The sequence below is a fragment of the Geotrypetes seraphini genome, chromosome 10, assembly GCF_902459505.1.
Source record: "Geotrypetes seraphini chromosome 10, aGeoSer1.1, whole genome shotgun sequence".
Lineage (NCBI taxonomy): Eukaryota > Metazoa > Chordata > Amphibia > Gymnophiona > Dermophiidae > Geotrypetes > Geotrypetes seraphini.
The window spans coordinates 52,078,083-52,096,905 of record NC_047093.1 but is presented as its reverse complement, the minus strand read 5'-3'; the positions used below and the strand labels follow the sequence as shown (position 1 = coordinate 52,096,905).

Sequence of the window (18,823 nt, the reverse complement as noted above, 5' to 3'; positions counted from 1 at the left end):
GTGGTGGAGGGGAAAACGGTGAGAGTTCAAAACAAGCGTGGGTTGAACACAGAGGATCACTAATCAGAAAATAATGGGTATATATTGAAGGAACTAAAGCCAGTACTGGACAGACTTGCATAGTCTGTGTCCCATATATGGACATTCAGTTGAGAACGGGCTGAGGAGGGCTTCGATGACTGGGATGGTTTAGATTGGTGTTTCTCAACTTCTTCAAGCCAAGTACCCCCTAAGTCAAATAAATATCAACTGAGTACCCCTGCCCAGGCTCTGCCCATGACCCCACCCCCATAATCATTGTAATGCAATTTCTTCCATCCATCTTTCATATACACACAATATGATCTATTTAATACATAATGGTAACCACAAAATTAAAAAAAACACAAAGCACACTACGCAGAGAAAATGTTAATTATCATTTATATTTGTTTGTTTTCAAAAAGATCAAGGCAGATGACTTTAAAATATGCTGGAACTACAAATTACCTATACATAAAACTAATGAGAGGGTTATTATATTGAAGAAACTAATCCAGTACCAAATTAAACATGACATTACCAAAATCAGCAGAAGGACCCTTTTCCCCCATCTGACAGTTTGCCTCCTGCCACTTTGGACTTCCAGGTTAATTCTAACTGGTCTTTATTGGGTTACAACATCACAAGGCTTCATTCACAACCAGATGCTGCATCTGGCTCACCTCAGTACACTAAACGAAAAACAGCGGAAAAGATCCTGAGCTGTGTGTGCGCCTAAATTAGTTAATGAGAAATTAACACTCAATAAGTAGCTAATCAGTTATTGGCATTAACTAGCGCTAATGTGGAGTTGTGCGCACAACTGCCAATGCGTGATTTGATATAAGGGGAGAGTGTGGCGCAGTGGCTAAAGCTCCAGCCTCCGCACCCTGTGGTTGTGGGTTCAAATCCACGCTGCTCCTTGTGACCCTGGGCAACTCACTTAATTGCCCCAGGTACATTAGATACCGGAACAGATGGGAAAATGCTTGAATACCTGAATAAATTCATGTAAACCGCTCTGAGCTCCCCTGGGAGACCAGTATAGAAGATTGAATGAATAAATAGTGTGAAAAGCTTCAGCCTCTGATTGTATTGTGACATCATAATGCCTCATTCGTGTTTTGGCCACTAAGTCTGCATCAGGAGCCGAAACCCCTAAAAACAGAACTATCAGAACTAAAAACGAAAGATTAGGTTCTTACCTAGATAATATTTCTGTTAATCTATTATGGATTCCATATGTGTAGTGATCAATCCATTCCCGCAAACTGGACTTGCAGACCTGCGAATCCTTACAGCTTTGAGTACCTCCCATATGCTCCAGCTGACTCTTTTATGGTATCAGAGCATATCTAATGTGTAGTTGTAAACAATGTTGCAAAAAAACAGAGTGGAATTGTCCAAATCAGAGTGATGTGCACAAATAAAGTGTCCTTCAACTCATCTGATAGTATAAATGTCTTTATTCATCCAATGACTAAATGATTCATCCAACGACTCAATGACTCAACATGTACATGTTTCGGCCAAACAGGCCTGCCTCAGGAGTCTTAAGAGCCTTCAACAGAATATCAATTAACATAATGTCTGAAAATGCTTCCACTCTAAAAGGTGTTACCAAATGAAAGCTTGCAAACCAGTGCTTGAGGCCAGGCAAAGTCCCAAGCGTCCTACTTCTAGTCATTGGATGAATAAAGACATTTATACTATCAGATGAGTTGAAGGATACTTTATTTGTGCACATCACTCTGATTTGGACAATTCCACTCAGTTTTTTGCATATTTGTGTTTGTGGTTTTGTTTTCCCCTGTTTTATTTGTTGTAAACAATGTTCCCAGCCTCTCTTCAAAATATAGCAATATTTTCTATACATTTTTACAGCATTTTGGCCAGTATTTTCTCCTTTTTAATGCTTAAAGTTCTGCTCATGAGTCCTTCTGACAACCCGTAGCCCAGTGTGTTCAAAAGTAGGCACCTTGTTTTCAGTTTATTTTTTGAAAATTCATATTTACTGGTTTGTTTCCTTTCCCCCATCATACATTTTTTTGTAATATACATGTTTTAAAATTTATTCACGCATATTAGCTTTTACTTTTAGCATTTTTGCACGCAAATTAAAACGAGGCAGTGGCGTTTAATTCAAAAAGAGGCAGCAGCACATTTAGAACTTTTCAGTTCTATTGACACTGATGATTGTTTGGTTTTTTTGCGGACTTTGTGCATTTAAGATATTGGAGGTGAGTTTTACGGTAAATCATGTCACAACTGTCAAATATTTCAATATTGGTCGCCGCGCCTCAGGAAGGACATGGCAGTTCTTGAGAGAGTCCAAAGGAGGGCAACGAAACTGGTAAGAGGGCTGGAAAACTGCCCATATGCTGAGAGGCTGGATAGGCTGGGGCTCTTCTCTCTGGAGAGGAGGAGGCTCAGGGGGGATATGATAGAGACCTTCAAAATACTTAGGGGCATAGAGAGGGTGGACAGGGACAGGTTCTTCAGACTAAAAGGGACAACAGGTACGAGGGGGCACTCAGAGAAATTGAAGGGAGATAGGTTCAAATCAAATGCAAGGAAGTTTTTCTTCACCCAAAGGGTCGTGGACAAATGGAATGCGCTCCCGGAGGAAGTGATCCGGCAGAGTACAGTACAGGGATTCAAACAGGGATTGGACAGATTCCTGAGGGAAAAGGGGATCGTGGGGTACTGAGGGAGGTGCTGGGGTGTTGCATAAGTATAGACAGCTCACCAGGTCGTGCAGGTGCAAGGCCGGAGGGTTAGGACATTGATGGGAAGATAGGACTTCGATGAGAAACCTAGGGGGCAAGGGGGCCCCTTCTGGTGATTAAGGCAGGTCATGACCTGTTGGGCCGCCGCGGGGGCGGACTGCTGGGCGGGATGGGCCTCTGGTCTGACCCGGCAGAGGCACTGCTTATGTTCTTATGTTTATGTTCTTACCATCTTTGCACTTTAGATATGCTTTGGAACAACATAATTGTTTTGCTTCATTGACGACTGTTGTATTTGTTTAGTGATTCGTGCATTTTTTTTTTCTAGCACTATACAGCCGTTGGCATTATATTTATATATTATTCAGTCACTTGCCCTTTCTTTGTTTTTTTCTTGATTGGTGATTTTATAAGTTCATTACTATCTCTTTTGTATGAGAGGCATTGAAGGACCACTGTTACAGAGACCTGAGGAATATAAGTGAGACCAGTCATGTAAGTACTTGAGCAATGCACCAGTGTGTTAAAACTGAGACCCCCTTTTATAAAGCCACGTTAGTCTTATCGCCTGCCTTGGCAGTATTAGCTTCAATGCTCATAGGAATGACGGTGTTACCCTAAGTGCAAAGGTGGTGTTAGATTTCCATGTCAACCAGGAGGTTCATCTTCCTGCTTTTCAATCTACAGGGTCTGACAAGCAGGATAGATTGTTAAAGAGGCTGCAGGGTTTTGTTCCAGTATTTGGAAAGGATGACTGACTTTTGCTTTCCTGACCATCTATTCGTGCTTACCAGCCATCGCTGGCTTGGCAAGCCGGGGTCTAAAACTTCTATTGCTAGATGGAATCACTTGGCCATTTCTTCAACGTACATTGCCTGCAATAAGCAGCCACCAGTCTCTCGCCAGGCACACTTGACCAGAAGTGTCACCTCTTCCTGGGCGGAGTCTCAGGCGGTGCTTCCTGCAGAGGTTTGTCAAGCAGCTCCTCGGTCTACTCTACATACCTTTTCAAAATTTTACAGAGTAGATGTGGTAGCTCGGGAGGCTTTTAGGTTCTTGGTATTGCAGGCAGGCTCTTCTATCTCACCCTTGATGTCAGCCACTGCTTTGGTACATCACACATGTACAGAATCCAGAGTAAATGTAACAGAATGAAAGATTAGGGTTTTATTTATTTATTTATTTATTCATTCAATTTTCTAGACTGTTCTCCCAGGGCAGCTCAGAACAGTTTACATGAATTTATTCAGGTACTCAAGCATTTTTCCCTGTCTTGGTGGGCTCACAATCTATCTAATGTACCTGGGGCAATGAAGGGATTAAGGGCTCCTTTTACGAAGCTGCGTTAGCGGTTTAACGCATGTAATAGCGCGTGCTAAACTGCCGGACGCACTAGCCACTACCGCCTCCTCTTGAGCAGGGGGTAGTTTTTCGGCTAGCGCAGAGGTTAGCGCGTGATTAAAAGTTGCACGCGCTAAAGCCGCTAACGAGGCTTCGGAAAAGGAGCCCTAAGTGTCTTGCCCAGGGATTTGAACCCACAACCTCAGGATGTTAAGGCTGTAGCTTTAACCACTGCACCACACACTCCTGGATAATCTTCTTCCCATTAATCTACTATATATTCCCTAAAGCCCACCCTCTGTCTATCCTGTGTCACCTGCTTTTCTGCCTTGGATATTTCTGTATTCCAGGCCTGGAATTCTTCTTCTGTCAGCCAGATGACTAAATGCTAAGAAATCCAGTATTAGTAAGTCTATTCCTCAGCTTCTGGCTCCCTTAATGTTTGTGCAAGTTGCACACAGCAGGTTGCTTTCCGATTGTTATATAGAATTGTTCTAATTCTTGTTTTCTAAGTTACAGAGCAGAACAGAATTGGTTATTGTATGCGGGGAGATTCCCTATTCCCCTCCTTCTTTGTCTTCTATTCCAATAGCGATTGATTGCTTTGGGACTTAACTGGAGGGTGCACTAGGCTCTTCTTCCATATGGGAGGTGCTCAAAGATGTAAGTATTCTCACTTCTGCAAGTCCAGTTTGCGGGAATGGATTAATCACCACACCTATGGAATCCTAGTAGATTAACAGAAAGAAAATTGTCTAGGTAAGAACCTAATCTTTCATTTTTAGTTCTGATAGTTCTGGTTTTTTGCGTTTCAACTCCTGATGCAGGCTTAGTGGCCAAAGCACGAATTGTGTTGAGCCATCCTATAAAGCAGGGGTAGGGAACTCCGGTCCTCGAGAGCCATATTCCAGTCGGGTTTTCAGGATTTCCCCAATGAATATGCATTGAAAACAGTGCATGCAAATAGATCTCATGCATATTCATTGGGGAAATCCTGAAAACCCGACTGGAATATGGCTCTCGAGGACCGGAGTTCCCAACCCCTACTATAAAGCATTCAATAAACTCATCTATTTGGATGTCACAGACTGCTTTATATGGGTTCATAGACTAAACTGCACGAGACAACCGCGCGCAGAGAACGCCGGGCAGACAATCACACGCAGGACGTCAGCGTGTTGGATTAAGTATTTTAAAGCGCTCCGAGGGGGATTGTGGGTGGGGAACCCCACACACACATGCTTTACTTAGAATTGATGCCCCCCCCCCATTATAGAGGAAACAATGCTTTTGCCCTATTTTTTTAGGGAAAATTTACAGTTTCCTCTGTAATGAGGAGTCCTCCCAACCTCCCTGCCAAACGGGAGCACCAACAATTCTATGTAAATTGGAGGGTTCTAATGGGACAGGAGCAAGTCTGGCTGTAATTGAGAATGTGTGGTCTTCCAAACTTCTCAGTTATCTTGTGTAGGGAAATGGAAGACTGGGCACTGATTTGCTTATTGTAGGCCACCTAAAGCAATATTTTGACTAGGCAAATTAGAAATTGAATATATTAAACATGAAAATGTGACATTCTGTGAGGAATGGACGTGACTAGAAGAAGAAACTTGTTTTCTTAAAGTTGTCACAGTGACTGTAGAAAGTTTTTAGTCGCTAGGGTTACAAGTTTGTGATTGCAACATGTTCAGGAAATATACTACTGACAGCGAAACAAGTTTAGATCTGACATCAAAAATCTGCTTTGTGCCCATCTGCAGGAAGAGAAGGAAATCAAGAAAGCTTTACCCTGCTTTTCACAGTTGCAAGTAGGAAATGGAGCGATAAAAGCAGGTTTTAGCTTTCTGCAAGCCCAATTTGTATAAAAATAGCATAATAGAATAACAGCATTATAATCCAAAATTTGATCTTTAGGACCAAATAGATGATATCCTGATCTTAAGCCTTCACATGGACAAAAACTGTTCCCATAACTACTTATACTGTAACTTTTCCACACTGGCGACAAATTTGTGGAGTAGACACTGATCACAAGTTCTTTTATTCTAGATCTCCAGCTCTGGCACAGATCTCTGTAGAGATCCAAAATTGTAACACTGATTTTTTTCCCCAACCAAAATAGCCTGGTAAAGAAATTTATATTCTGCTTGTTGTAATCCTTGATCTATAAAAACCTGCAACAATGCTGGGTAGTTCTAGTCCAGAGGTTTCTACATGACAATCTCCAATGTATGTAAAATATCATTCCATACAGTTAATTTTGGGCAATCTATAAATGTGTTTATTGGAATATATATATTTATTGAGATTTATTAACCAACTTTATGAAGCGATTCACCCAAGGCAGTGTACAGCAAGTACAATTTAACATAAAACTTGCAGTTTTATTAATAGCATAACAGTAATAAATAGACCAAATATAAACATACGAAATGAAATGAATGAGGTAAACTCAAAATCAGCCATCAAGTTTATCAAGTTTATTATGCAATTTGATTAATCGCCTATTCTACATTCTAGGCGATGTACAAACAATAACGAATAAATAAAAACTTGGGGTAATTATTACCATATATGCCTTAGCCAGTCAGGGCCTTAGGCCTCTCCCAGTGCATTCCAGGATGCATCAGGAAGGGGAAGGCCTGCCATTTTGGAGAGGCGGGCCTGCAGGCAGGAGGGATTGAACATCCCTCTTGCCAGATTTCTACAACAAGGTACAAGGGGGGTTGGGTGTGTGTGCTTGAGCTGGGGAGGTTCTGACCTGACTCCCTCCAGACCACCAGGGCCTGTCTTTTTTTAGGGATTTGTTTGTGGGGTGGTGGGAGTGGTTGGAAGGGGGACCTTGGTATCGGGGGGGGGGGGGGTGTATGGGAGGTCAAGAGTATGGGGGTGGTCCAGGTGGCTGAGGCAGGAGGAAGTGGGCATCCCTCCTGCTGATTTTTTTTTAAAGTTGTTGGGGAGGGGGGCTGTCATTGGGGGGGGGTTTGGGGGTATGTTTGGAGGGTCTGGGTGGCCAAGGCAGGAGGGTGTAGGCATCTATCCTAACTCTTTTTTTTTCAGGGGCCATCGGGGGGGGGGGGCAGCACAACATTTTTTTAAATGGGGACAGGTATTGTGCATGTGTAACGCACATGCAACATCTGTGCCAAAAAAAGAAGAAAAAAAGTCTTCCTGCCCCAAACAGCTGAGTGGCAGGAGGCTGCTACAGGTGTTTCCGCTCAGGTGTTCGGGCTTCCACTGCCGGCTCCGCGCATATGTGAGAGGCGCTTTCTCAATGACCAATTGGATGGGATTACGGAAAACCTCCATGAAACTCATTTGCATACAAACTTGTTGGAACATTGATCGTCGTTTTAAAATTGGACAAAAAATTGGCCCTCAGCGACCCATACGGTCTTAATAACCATTTTAGTGCATCCAGGCCCAAGTCATTTGGTTTCTTTGAGGACATTTTTCTCTTGTCTTAGAAACCAAAGACTCACAATGGCATTAGATATTGTGTGAAGTGCAGCATAATAGTATTGGTGACCTATACCCATAAATGTGTTCTGGGCCTGAACATGACATCTTTGATCCAAAGGAAGTGCTGTGCCTTATTGTATTTACAATCACTTGATAGAAACTACCCAACAGTTAGTGTGAAATTTAGTCACTTAAATATAAACCATTAACTATTTCCTGTATTCTTCTCAAATCTCTATTCTTGTGAAGCTATACAACGTCCGCTCACATACTGCGGCATCATATACACTTCTAAGAGACTATTTCTGTAAATCCATTTTAGACATAAACTTGAATCTATAGGTTTATGTAGACACATTTTTCTTTTTGTTTCTTCTTTTCTTTTGTATGGACTTTCAGATACTATCTGGACCATAAAGTATGCCCAGTTATCTCTTGTCTTCGTCAGTCTACTTTATTGTTTATTTCAATCAGAACTCTAAAATCCATTTTAAGTTTCATAATTCATGCTAATGTTGCTAATATTCCTTTGTAAACTTCCTATTTCTTCTCTTATTCTTCATTTTTTATTCAATTTCTTTATATATTTTTTCTTTGTGTATGTATTTTTTTCATATTTGGTTAGTTACTTAGCTTTCATCAATGCCACCTCTCCCAACATGCATGTTTCAAACAGAATTTTTCTTCAGGGTCGAGGGGAACGGTCGAGGGAGTGAGAGGAACGGTCGAGGGAGCTTGAATCGAATGACTGCTCCCTCGACCGTTCCCCTCGACCCTGAAGAAAAATTCTGTTTGAAACATGCATGTCGGAAGAGGTGGCATTGATGAATTTTGAGAGCTAACCTCAAAGCTAAGTCGCTAAACAAATATGAAAAAAATACATATATAAAGAAATTGAATAAAAAATGAAGAATAAGTGAAGAAATATAAAGTTTACAAAGGAATATTAGCAACATTAGCATGAATTATGAAACTTAAAATGGATTTTAGAGTTCTTATTGAAATAAACAATAAAATGGACTGATGAAGACAAGAGATAACTGGGCATACTTTATGGTCTAGTTAGTCTGAAAGTCCATACAAAAGAAAAGAAGAAACAAAAAGAAAAATGTGTCTACATAAACCTATAGATTTAAGTTTATGTCTGGAATAGGATTTACAGAAATAGTCTCTTAGAAGTGTATATGATGCCGCAGTATGTGAGCGGACATTGTATAGCGTCACAAGAATAGAGATTTGAGAACAATACAGGAAATTGTTAGTGGTTTATATTTAAGTGCCTTATTGTATGACATTATCCATGCACACAAAGCTGGCCTAACCATTAGGCAAGACTAAGTGGTCGCCTAGAGTGGCAGCTTCTTAAGAACAGCAAAGAACAGCTGCAGTCAAAGTGACATAAGTTCTGACAGTTACAGAGACTCAAAGAACCATTAGCACTTTCTATATCCTGCATATTTTTCTCACTTTGTTTTTTTAAATTGAACTTTTACCATGTATTTTTATAGGATTTTTGTATGATGGTCATGATTGAGTTTAGTTATGGAAGATGGGCTTCAGGTTAGGAGACTGAAAATTAATGGAGGATGAATGTAAGGCTACAGGTTTGCCTACAATGCCCATTACCCTTGCATCAGCTCTGTATGCTATGCATGAGGATTTATATCCTTCTGTACTTGGAGCACATCTGTTACGGGTAAGCAATGTGACTTTCTCCAGAAGCAGTAGTGCTGCATTGCAACCTTGCACTGCCTGCAGCAAATAAATCACGACTTCAACCAAGGATAATAGTGCCTGTCACTAGAAAGTGTCTCAAGGGCACCACAAACTCAAACTCATTGGAAGTGCTGCATTTTCAGTTGGAACATTTGCTTTGTGCTAGTAACAGAAGACCTTGGATAGCAGCTATGGATGTGACCTTGATTTGGCTTTTAGAGGTGTATGTGAAGGTGTACATGTAGTGTGCAAAGTGATAAAATGTCTTTGCCAGCTGCAAGGTAGGGAATTCAAATGTTGAATTTAGTTTTCTCTTTTTCAGCACTTCCATGATGGTCGCAAGGCACAGCAGCACATTGAAACCTGTTGGAAACATCTTGAAGCAGTAAGTTATCTCTTTAGAAAAGATGAAGGCATTCTACTATCATTTTGATGAGGAACCTGTGAAGAAACCTACTAAATCTCCTATTAAGTAGTGAAAGCAGATGGAATTTTCTGTGTTCTTTTCACTGAAAATGTACTGTAGAGTCAATTTTCAATTGCTTAAGGAGTTAGGTGCTTAAATAAATTCCCTGAAAATTTGCTAGACATGATCGCTTAAGTGTAGACACCTATTTTCACAAGATATTTAAATTGAAAGGCTCCTTTTACTAAGCCGCATTAGGGATTTAACACATGGAATAGCGCACGCTAGACCTTAATGCCAGCATTGAGCTGGCGTGAGTTCTAGAAGCGTAGCACGCGGTAACTTCCTGTGTGCGCTAAAAACACTAGCGCACCTTAGTAAAAGGAGCCCTAAGTGTCCAAATACTGGGTGACTATGGGACAGGGTTGAGATAGGAGAAAACAATTAGATGCGTAGAACTAATTATCCACATTAGGAACCTTAATATAGGCAAATGAATTACAGTACTAAAATTTAGCTTCCTAAGATTAAAAGAAAATTATCAGCTGAAAATTTTGGATTCTAGGTTCAGATGAAAATTCACCTACATTTTGGAGCCAAAACTTGGCTTCCTAAGTGAAGCACTGAGGGGCTGATGCAGAAAGTCACTGGTAGACTGCTCATGGATGTTAGCGTCTACTATGAGTATAATCCCGTGGCATGCAGAAAACTAACCCCCTCCTTTACAAAGTCGCGCTAGTGTTTTTAGGTAACAACTCCGACACTCATAGAATTCTTATGTGTGTCTGAGCTGTTACAACTGCGGCCAGCGCTAAAAACACTAGTGCAGCTTTTTAAAGGAGGGGTTAAGTCTGCACAAATTTTATGTGTGCAGAACTTGCATGCAAATTGGAGGAGTCTGCCAGATGCATGTGCACAAAGGTTTCACAGTAAGTGCAGCTTACTGTTAGAACAAAAACTTTAAGAGGCCCCAGGGGCCACACCCAAGACCCCTAAGGTAACTTCTCCCCAACAACCATATCAACTTCTCACAGCACCCAAGAAATTGCTCACACACATCTGACTCATGTCTGAGCTCAGATAGTTGAGCAGTTAATACATAGCTCTATATAAAGTACAATAAGGTTTTGGTATTAATTAGTACTCTTCAGGTGTGAGCTCAGATAGTAACACAATAACTATTCTGTCTGAAATAACCTTTTATTTCAGAAGTACAAAAAAATCTCACATATATACAAAGAAGAAAGAAGATCATATGTAGCATTCACAAGCAGAGAAAATCTTATGACCTAATATGTGAGTCACAGGTTACAGAATTATCACAGATCATAGACAGGATCCCTCCCTTAGGAGAGCCCTTAAACAGCCTGGGCCAATCAGAGCCTAAGGCTCCTCCCTGGTACATCCCAGGATGCACCAGGGAAGGGAAGGCCCATTTTGAAGAGGTGCCGATCGTCGAGGCATGGGGGGGGAGGGGCTTGGCAGTGGGAGAAAATGTGCAGCCCCCCCCCCCACCAAGACTGCACCCCCCACCGCACTGTGCTCCCCCTTTACTACACCACTGTACATAGTACACTTAATGGTAAATGACAAAACTTTATGTGGTCTGAGATTGCTTGCACATAGAATAAACACTGCAGTGATTCTAAAGCTTTTGGGGGGTAACTTTTTAACAGGGCATATAGGCACCTGTATGACTTTATAAAATAGGGAAAGGGATTTTAGATTTAACTCAAGGTCAATTACATTCAAGTACAGAAAGTATTTTCATGTCCTAGGAGGGCTCATAATCTAAGTTTGTGCATGAGGCAGTGGAGGGTTAAGTGTCTTGCCCAAGATCGCAGGGAGCCTCTGATTTGAAGCTCGCTGCTGTAGCTCCTTCACGCCATACTGTAAACATTAAAAAATTGCACCTACCTTGCTGGTGTGAACGTGTATACATACTCTCAAGCACGGGTTAATGTCTGAACCTGTGTGCACTTGAAATTCTGTCCACCACACACCAGATTGAGCTTCTGTACATGTCTATTGGCAAAGTACACACCATCATATCATCTTGCATACTTTATGTGCTATTCAGTATTTTGTAAGATGCCATGCATGCACGTATATGGCCACACAGATGTGCAAAAATGACTTTATAAAATTGCCCCCTTGTGTACAGTGAGGACTGCTGTCATGCAGACACTGGTAATGTTGCTGTTCTCCCCTTTTGCATCTAAGGGACTGGAGCTAGAGGTCATCCTGTTGTTGAATTATGTCTCATCTTTGTTCATTCAGTAGAGGTGATATGCATATTTCAGTGGCCTGTTTTTGATTAGTAGCCAAGTTTTTTTTTATTTTTTATTAATGTGATAATTTTATTTTATGTATGTATTATAAAGGTATTTTATTGATTTGTACACCACCCTGATGTTATTGTGAAGGTGGTATATTAAGGGCTCCTTGTACTAAGGTACACTACGTGTTTTAAGACGCGCTAAATATACACATGCGCTAAACGCTAACATGCCCATTATAAGTCTATGGATGCGTTAGCGTTTAGCGTGCGCTAAAAAGCGTAGCGCACCTTTGTAAAAGGACCCCTAAATGTACTAAACTACTAAACTGTTAAGTCTGAATTTACTATTGGCGTTCTTATGTCAGCAATGCTTAATAAATTCTTTTGGGGTTTCGTCTCTTTTCTACAAAGAGTAAAAGAAAATTTGAGCGGGACTGCAAAGAGGCTGACAGGGCGCAGCAGTATTTTGAAAAAATGGATGCAGATATCAATGTTACAAAAGCAGATGTTGAAAAAGTAAGTTAATAATAAGAAAATGGAGGTTTTATTTTATTCATCTCCTGCTTTATTCTTTTTTTAATCTTTATTAAGTTTTCAAAGCTAACAAAAAGTGCAAAACAATATACATACATATATTAATAATCATAGTAAGCACTTATAATCAATTAGTATCAGTACAAAAAAATAAAAACCCCTCTCCCATCCAACATTTTCCATCAGGGAATAAAACCAAACAAAAGATATACCCCCCTCCCATGGATGTGTGAGTGCTAAAACAACGGAAAATAAAGATAAAGACAACTATAACAAATCCACAAAAGACGTCAATGGACCCCAAACTAATTTGAATATCTTAGTATGCCCTAGCATGTCAACATTCATTTTCTCATACTTATAACTTAAGCATAAATTTGCCCACCAAAAAATAAAACTAAGGTGATCCCAATTTCTCCTATTACAAGTAACCATTTGCATGTCCTGCTTTGTTCTTTTACACAGAGCAGACAGGCATCCGCTTTAAAGAAAAATGGCATGTTTTATTCATTTCAGGATGAACAATTATCAGGGGGAGTTGACTAGCAGGCCATTTGAAAAGTACAGCAGCCCACTTTTTCCTTCTGTCGAACTAGGAAGAGTTTGTCATGTGCTCCGCACAACACATGGCAGCCACTGTTTTTGTTTTAATAATATCATGTGAAGTGAATGATGGTTTTGCTTATGTCTCCTTATGATTGCCAGCGCCTTCTGACTCACCAGTAAATAATTTGGAGAGCTGATATTTGCTGCATTAGTAACGTATCCTAAAGGTCTAGAAATGGCAGGAGAATATCATCAACGGTTTAGTATCTGCAAAAGAAGGGCTATCTCCCTGGTTCCTTACTTAACTGAGAAAACGTAGAGTCATCAGACTGAATGCGAGCTGCACTGCCTTTGCTCTGGAAGTTCTCACAGATCTAATGGATCACAGCCTGCCAGTAATTACTGAGAATGCCGTGCTTGCTAAAGATGAATAGCAGCTGTGTACTGGAATGGCTGGAAAGATTCCTGCTCCTAAACTGGGCACAGACAAGGCAGCAGCATTTTAGTAACTTGTAATTGTCAGCTGATGAAGACCTCTTGGCCCATCCAGTCTCTTTCATTTTAAGTACACCTTGGAAGGTATCAATCTAGGAGGCCCTTTTACTAAAGCTTAGAGTGTGCCAAATGCTAAGAAGCCCCTAGATATAAAATGAGCTAAGCTTTAGCAAAAGAGCCCCTAGGTTTCAGAGTCTCTTAATTTCCTTTTTCTGTATTAGTGCAGTTTAAAAGGAAACTGCTCTTATTCATAGCTCAAGCTTATTTGAATATATTTAGATATATAAAATTTCCAAATTTCTGAGATGAGTGATATTCTGAGTAGACTGAATTCAGATGATGTCAGTTTTGATTGATGCTAATAGTTCATAGGGAAACACTTTTATTTTGTGCAGGAGTTTCTGTAGATGTTTTGAATAATAGCTTTGTAAATTTGAAACTCGTGTTTCAACAGACACACTTTCTGAAAGTACAAATGGGAACAAGTTAGGAGCAGTTCTTCATAATGCTGGTTAAGTCAGAGGAAGAGGGCCAGCCTTGTGGCTCAGTGGCAGTGTACTCATACAGATGAACCTAAGTTCACTTCAAGGCCACAAGAAAAGCTTCCTCCTGAAACCTTTGCAGATGAAAATCCTGTTTTTGGCTGTTGGGTTTTGGAGCTCTGTAACTTGTTGTCCTTTGGAAGATGTATAACCATTCTATCTAAGATATAGCATATTCTTCTGGTTTTTCTTTAGCTCCTAATTTGGCTCAAGTGGATAACAGCTTTTCAAAACAGGTCCATCCAGAAATTAAATCAAATCTATGGAAGGGAAATCTAAATATTGTCTCATATTGAGTAGGAGTCTAGGATCGCCATTTGACTCAATTTTTCAGGGTAGGGTGATTTAATTCAGGGTTTAGCCTGCTGCCTACATTGACTTACGGTTCCTACTAGAGAGTGACGCGGGGACAAAAATTCATCCCTGTCCTCTCACCGTCCCCACATCCCTGTCCCCGCAGTCTTAATTTTCTTCCCCATGTCTCCCTGCTGATATATAGATATATATATATATATCTACTGTACACACGTGCAAGGAAATTGGAAAGAATGCCATACTTTGCATGCTTTCCCTACTTATTACATTACATTAGTGATTTCTATTTCACCATTACCTTGCGGTTCAAGGCGGATTACATAAGGAGAAATCTGGCTATTTCCAGAGGAATTAGAGAGTAGAGAAGGTTGATACAGAAAGTTGAGGTGGTTCTTGTGGCATTAGATTGTCTTAGAGAGTAGAGATGGCTCTTTTGGTGTTAGGTTGATTTCAGGGGTTTGTTGGGTAGTATGGTTTTTTTGAATAGTTGGGTTTTTATTTCTTTTCTGAATATTTTGTAGTCTGAGGTCGTTAGCAGTAAATTGGAGAATTGGTGGTTTAGTTTTGCTGCTTGTGTGGCTAGGAGGCCATTGTGCAGTTTCTTTCGTTTGACGTCTCTGATTAGAGGTTGCGTGAATGGAGTGTGGGCTCTCCTTTGTCTGGTTGTGGTGGTTTGGATTAGACAGTTGTTCAAGTAGGTTGGGCTGTCGCCGTTTATTGTTTTAAATAGTAGACAGTAGACATATCATTTTAGCTACTTTGAATTAAAATCAGATACTGGATGTTTATTGAAGCTTAAAAAGAATATTGCTCCCTCTGTAAAAACTTCTGTTACTGATTGCTTAAAGCCCCATGAAGTCTCAGTAGCCATTTTGACTATCTTCGGGCTTGTGGTGGCTCTAGCAGGGGCAGGAAAGAGCTGGGCTCTTTCCTGCTCCTGAAGAAGCCACGAGACCACCAGGTATGATAAGGTAGAGCACAGGGGGTGTCGGGTCAGGGGAGGGCACCCTGGGTCCCCATTGCCACAGTATTACCATGGCAGCAGCTCCCGTTCCATTGGCACTACCATGGAATGGCCAACTGTTACTGTGGTAATACTGAACAAAAAAGAAGCTCTAAGAGTAGTGACAGGAGGCTGCTTCCCCTGTCACTGCTATTAGGGCTCTGCGCATGTGTCAGTTGCTCACTGAACAACTGAATCGTTCACGTTTGCATGCAAATGATTTGCACCTCTATGCATATCATTTGCATGCAAACTTGATAGTGCATTGATCGCTGTTGGAGAATTGGCCAGAGAATTGGCCAACAGCGATTGAGTCGCTATCTTTAGTGCATCTAGGCCAGACATGGGCAACTCCAGTCCTCGAGGTCCGGAATCCAATCGGGTTTTCAGGATTTCCCCAATGAATATGCATTGAAAGCAGTGCATGCAAATGGATCTCATATATATTCATTGGGGAAATCCTGAAAACCTGACTGGATTCCGGCACTCGAGGACCAGAGTTGTGTCCACCTCTGATCTAGCCCATAGTACAGGGAAAATACAAGAATGAAGAGAGAGGAGGTAATGTGAAAGAAGAGAGACATGCAGACCAGTCAGATGTCACAACACAAAGTTGACACCTGTGTTATGAGAATTCAAAATGATTTGGGTGGTGCAGATCACAATCCTAATTACCCCTCCCAGGACACAATGATGGTGTTTTCTCAATATTGGGGGAGAGAACTCAGTACCTACTGGCACCGAGAGCTAGCTCCTGTGACTTATAAGATGAGCCACAGAGGCCTTAGTCCTCTGTGTGTTTGTTTGTTTTTTAATAAATTGGTGATGAAGCCATGGTGGCAAGCAATGAGAGAGGATTAGGTTTCTGTCCCTATGGTACTAGGGATAAATGAGTGTTGAGTGGTGCTGTGTTTCTAAGGCTTTGCTGTGGGTATGAAAGGAGGAGGCAAAAAGAGAAAGGTTATCAAAATATAGATAATAAATCTAAAATGTGTGGAATGTGAGAGAAGAGAAGCAAGGGAGTCATGTTTTCTAAGTGCTTGTACGGGTTCATGAGCATCAGTTTGAGAATTTTCACCCTCTCTCCTTTGCCCTCCCCCTCTCCTCTCCTCACAGCTGTGTTACGTAACTATCACCGCCCCCAAGGCACACAGCAGGCAATTACCGGTACTGAACAAGGACTGCTGTTGACTGCTCTTGTCCGCTGGCTAAATTCACATTGTAGTCAAACACTGTCATAACTGTATTTTCCTTGTCTTGCTGTTTTATCTTACAGTGTTTCTATGGTTTAATCTCCCACCCTGCTCTTTGTCTCTGGTAGGTGTAGCATTGAAACTTTGGCTGTTAAAGCAGGCAGGTTACATTGTTAGATCGGTGGTATCCTGTGAGACAGGCCTTGATGGAACTTTGATCTGACCCAGCATGGAACATCCTCTTTTGTATTCTGACTTGGCAGTCTCTGCTACTTCTTAGGCAAACAGGATGGTCTGTTCTTATCTCTGTAGTCTGAGGGGTTGATGCAGAATGTCACATGGTACAGCCAAGCGCTGATAGCTAAGCATGCAGCTTCTACCGTGAAATTAGAAAGAAAATAAACTGTGATGATACAGTAAGCTAATGAGATGTAAATTAAAAGCACACAACTTGTACCCTAATGGGGCACAGAAAAGCTCAGGCTTTGATTAGGGTTTTTGGATTAATGGATTGCTTTCTGTTCTGTTTTGACAGAGGACGTTTTCCCTGTTAAGAGACATGAATATGCTTTAGGAAATGAATTTGTGAGTTATGATGTGTTGTAAAAGACCAACAAATGGGGCAATGGAGATCATCTGAGTTTGAAATCTATTTTTATTAATTAGTATACAAGAAACTTTGTATAATATCATCCAAGACAGATACATGAACAGAATGGAGATCCTACATATACCATGCAAATAACAAGCAGAGCATAAAGCTTACTAAAATAAATGTCTTTATTTAACCTACACTGAAGTGAAAGGCCTTGTTTCTTATAGCTTCCTCCTTTATTATGCAAAAGCCCTTCATCTATTGATTCCCCTCTTCTCTCTACCCCAGTCCACCTAAACACAATAATACCCCCAACCTGAAGGGATATAAACCCAAATCTCAACACACCATGCCAACAAACCCAACCTGATTGTTATAAATGCAGCCCATTCAAGATTAAACCCCTTACTCTAGGAGACCAGGATTGCACTACAGCTTCTTATTGTTGGCCCCTTAAAAGGTATTACACCCCTCCCTGGCCTGTTTGTGGGGCAGTGGTAATCCAGTCTATATGCCCTATATGATTTGAACCTGGCTGCCTATTTGATTGTTTTTGTCAAAGATATTTAAGAAAATAAATCAAATGATCAAATTCACTTAAGCATCTCTTTTAATGTTATGTTATGTTATGCTTGAAGGTAGCATTTTAAAACCTAACCACAAAGTGGAAAGATGGTCTTCAAATGCTTACATTTTGTCTATTCAAAGTAGTCTGTACAAGAGCATTAGAAATCATCTCAAACAGTCTCGTGTGGTATCTGAACATCTTTAAAAAAAAGCTTGAAGCTTGTAAATATTAGACTACATAGAGCACAAAGTTTGAATGGATCATTGGCCTTCATTGCATGATCTGCAAGCCAGTGCAGTTATAATTTAATCTGGGGAGGCATCACAAGACCACATAGCTGAACCAAAGGATCTTCTTGGTCCACCCAGGCCCATAAGAGCAACATCATTGGCCAGTAGGGCTAAAACAAAGAAGGGAGATTGAAGGAGCAAAGAGGAGGAAGAGGTAGTACAGCAGCAGTGCTATCAGCCTATGGCCCTAGGTGAAAAGGAAGGAGGAAGACTGTCAGCACAACGTAAAAATTGCTCCAACACCATAGATCTACAGGAGGCATAGAGCTGCTAACATCTGCAGTGTACTGAGTGGAATCACTGGAGAAAAAAGATGGGGTTTGAGAGAGAGAGAGAGAGACTAGGGGGAATGGGGGCTGGGGTTTTGAAAGAGACTGATAAGGACTGGGACAGGGTGGTATTGGGAGAGCTCGATTTCTAGACCGCATAGCCATAAAGTTCAATGCGGTTTACAAAAGTTTACATAATAACAAAAGAAGAAATCGATATAAATCTAGTCAACCTAAAGTTTTTTAAAAAAGATAAGTCTTCAATTGTTTTCTGAAATGTAGGTAAGAATGTGATGCAAATAGCAACTGTCGAAAGTCTTTATCATGAATTTCTCCCTGAAATGATAGTGTGATCATTGTACTTCTTACTTTTACAGCCCTGGAACTTTAGGAAAGAGGGTGACTATGTTCTCTTAATTGTCCCCTTTTCTGTTTTTTAATGTAATAAAATGAGGTTTATTTTTTACTGTATGACAGGCAGTCTACTTACCTTTGCAATTTTGCCCTACCTTTTTGC

At 40.8% G+C, this 18,823-nt stretch overlaps 1 protein-coding gene across 11 annotated transcripts in view; it reads left to right on the top strand.

The window, feature by feature from the left end:
• Positions 1–18,823, top strand: part of FNBP1 (formin binding protein 1) — a 169,628-nt gene that overhangs the window by 63,811 nt on the left and 86,994 nt on the right. For 10 of the 11 annotated variants that reach the window (XM_033960310.1, XM_033960313.1, XM_033960316.1 and 7 more), the window contains exons 5-6: positions 9,592–9,654; positions 12,368–12,472. In XM_033960310.1, coding sequence (XP_033816201.1) covers positions 9,592–9,654; positions 12,368–12,472 — 168 coding nt within the window. The remainder of the gene's footprint in view (positions 1–9,591; positions 9,655–12,367; positions 12,473–18,823) is intronic. The other variant, XM_033960315.1, reaches the window with a different exon arrangement.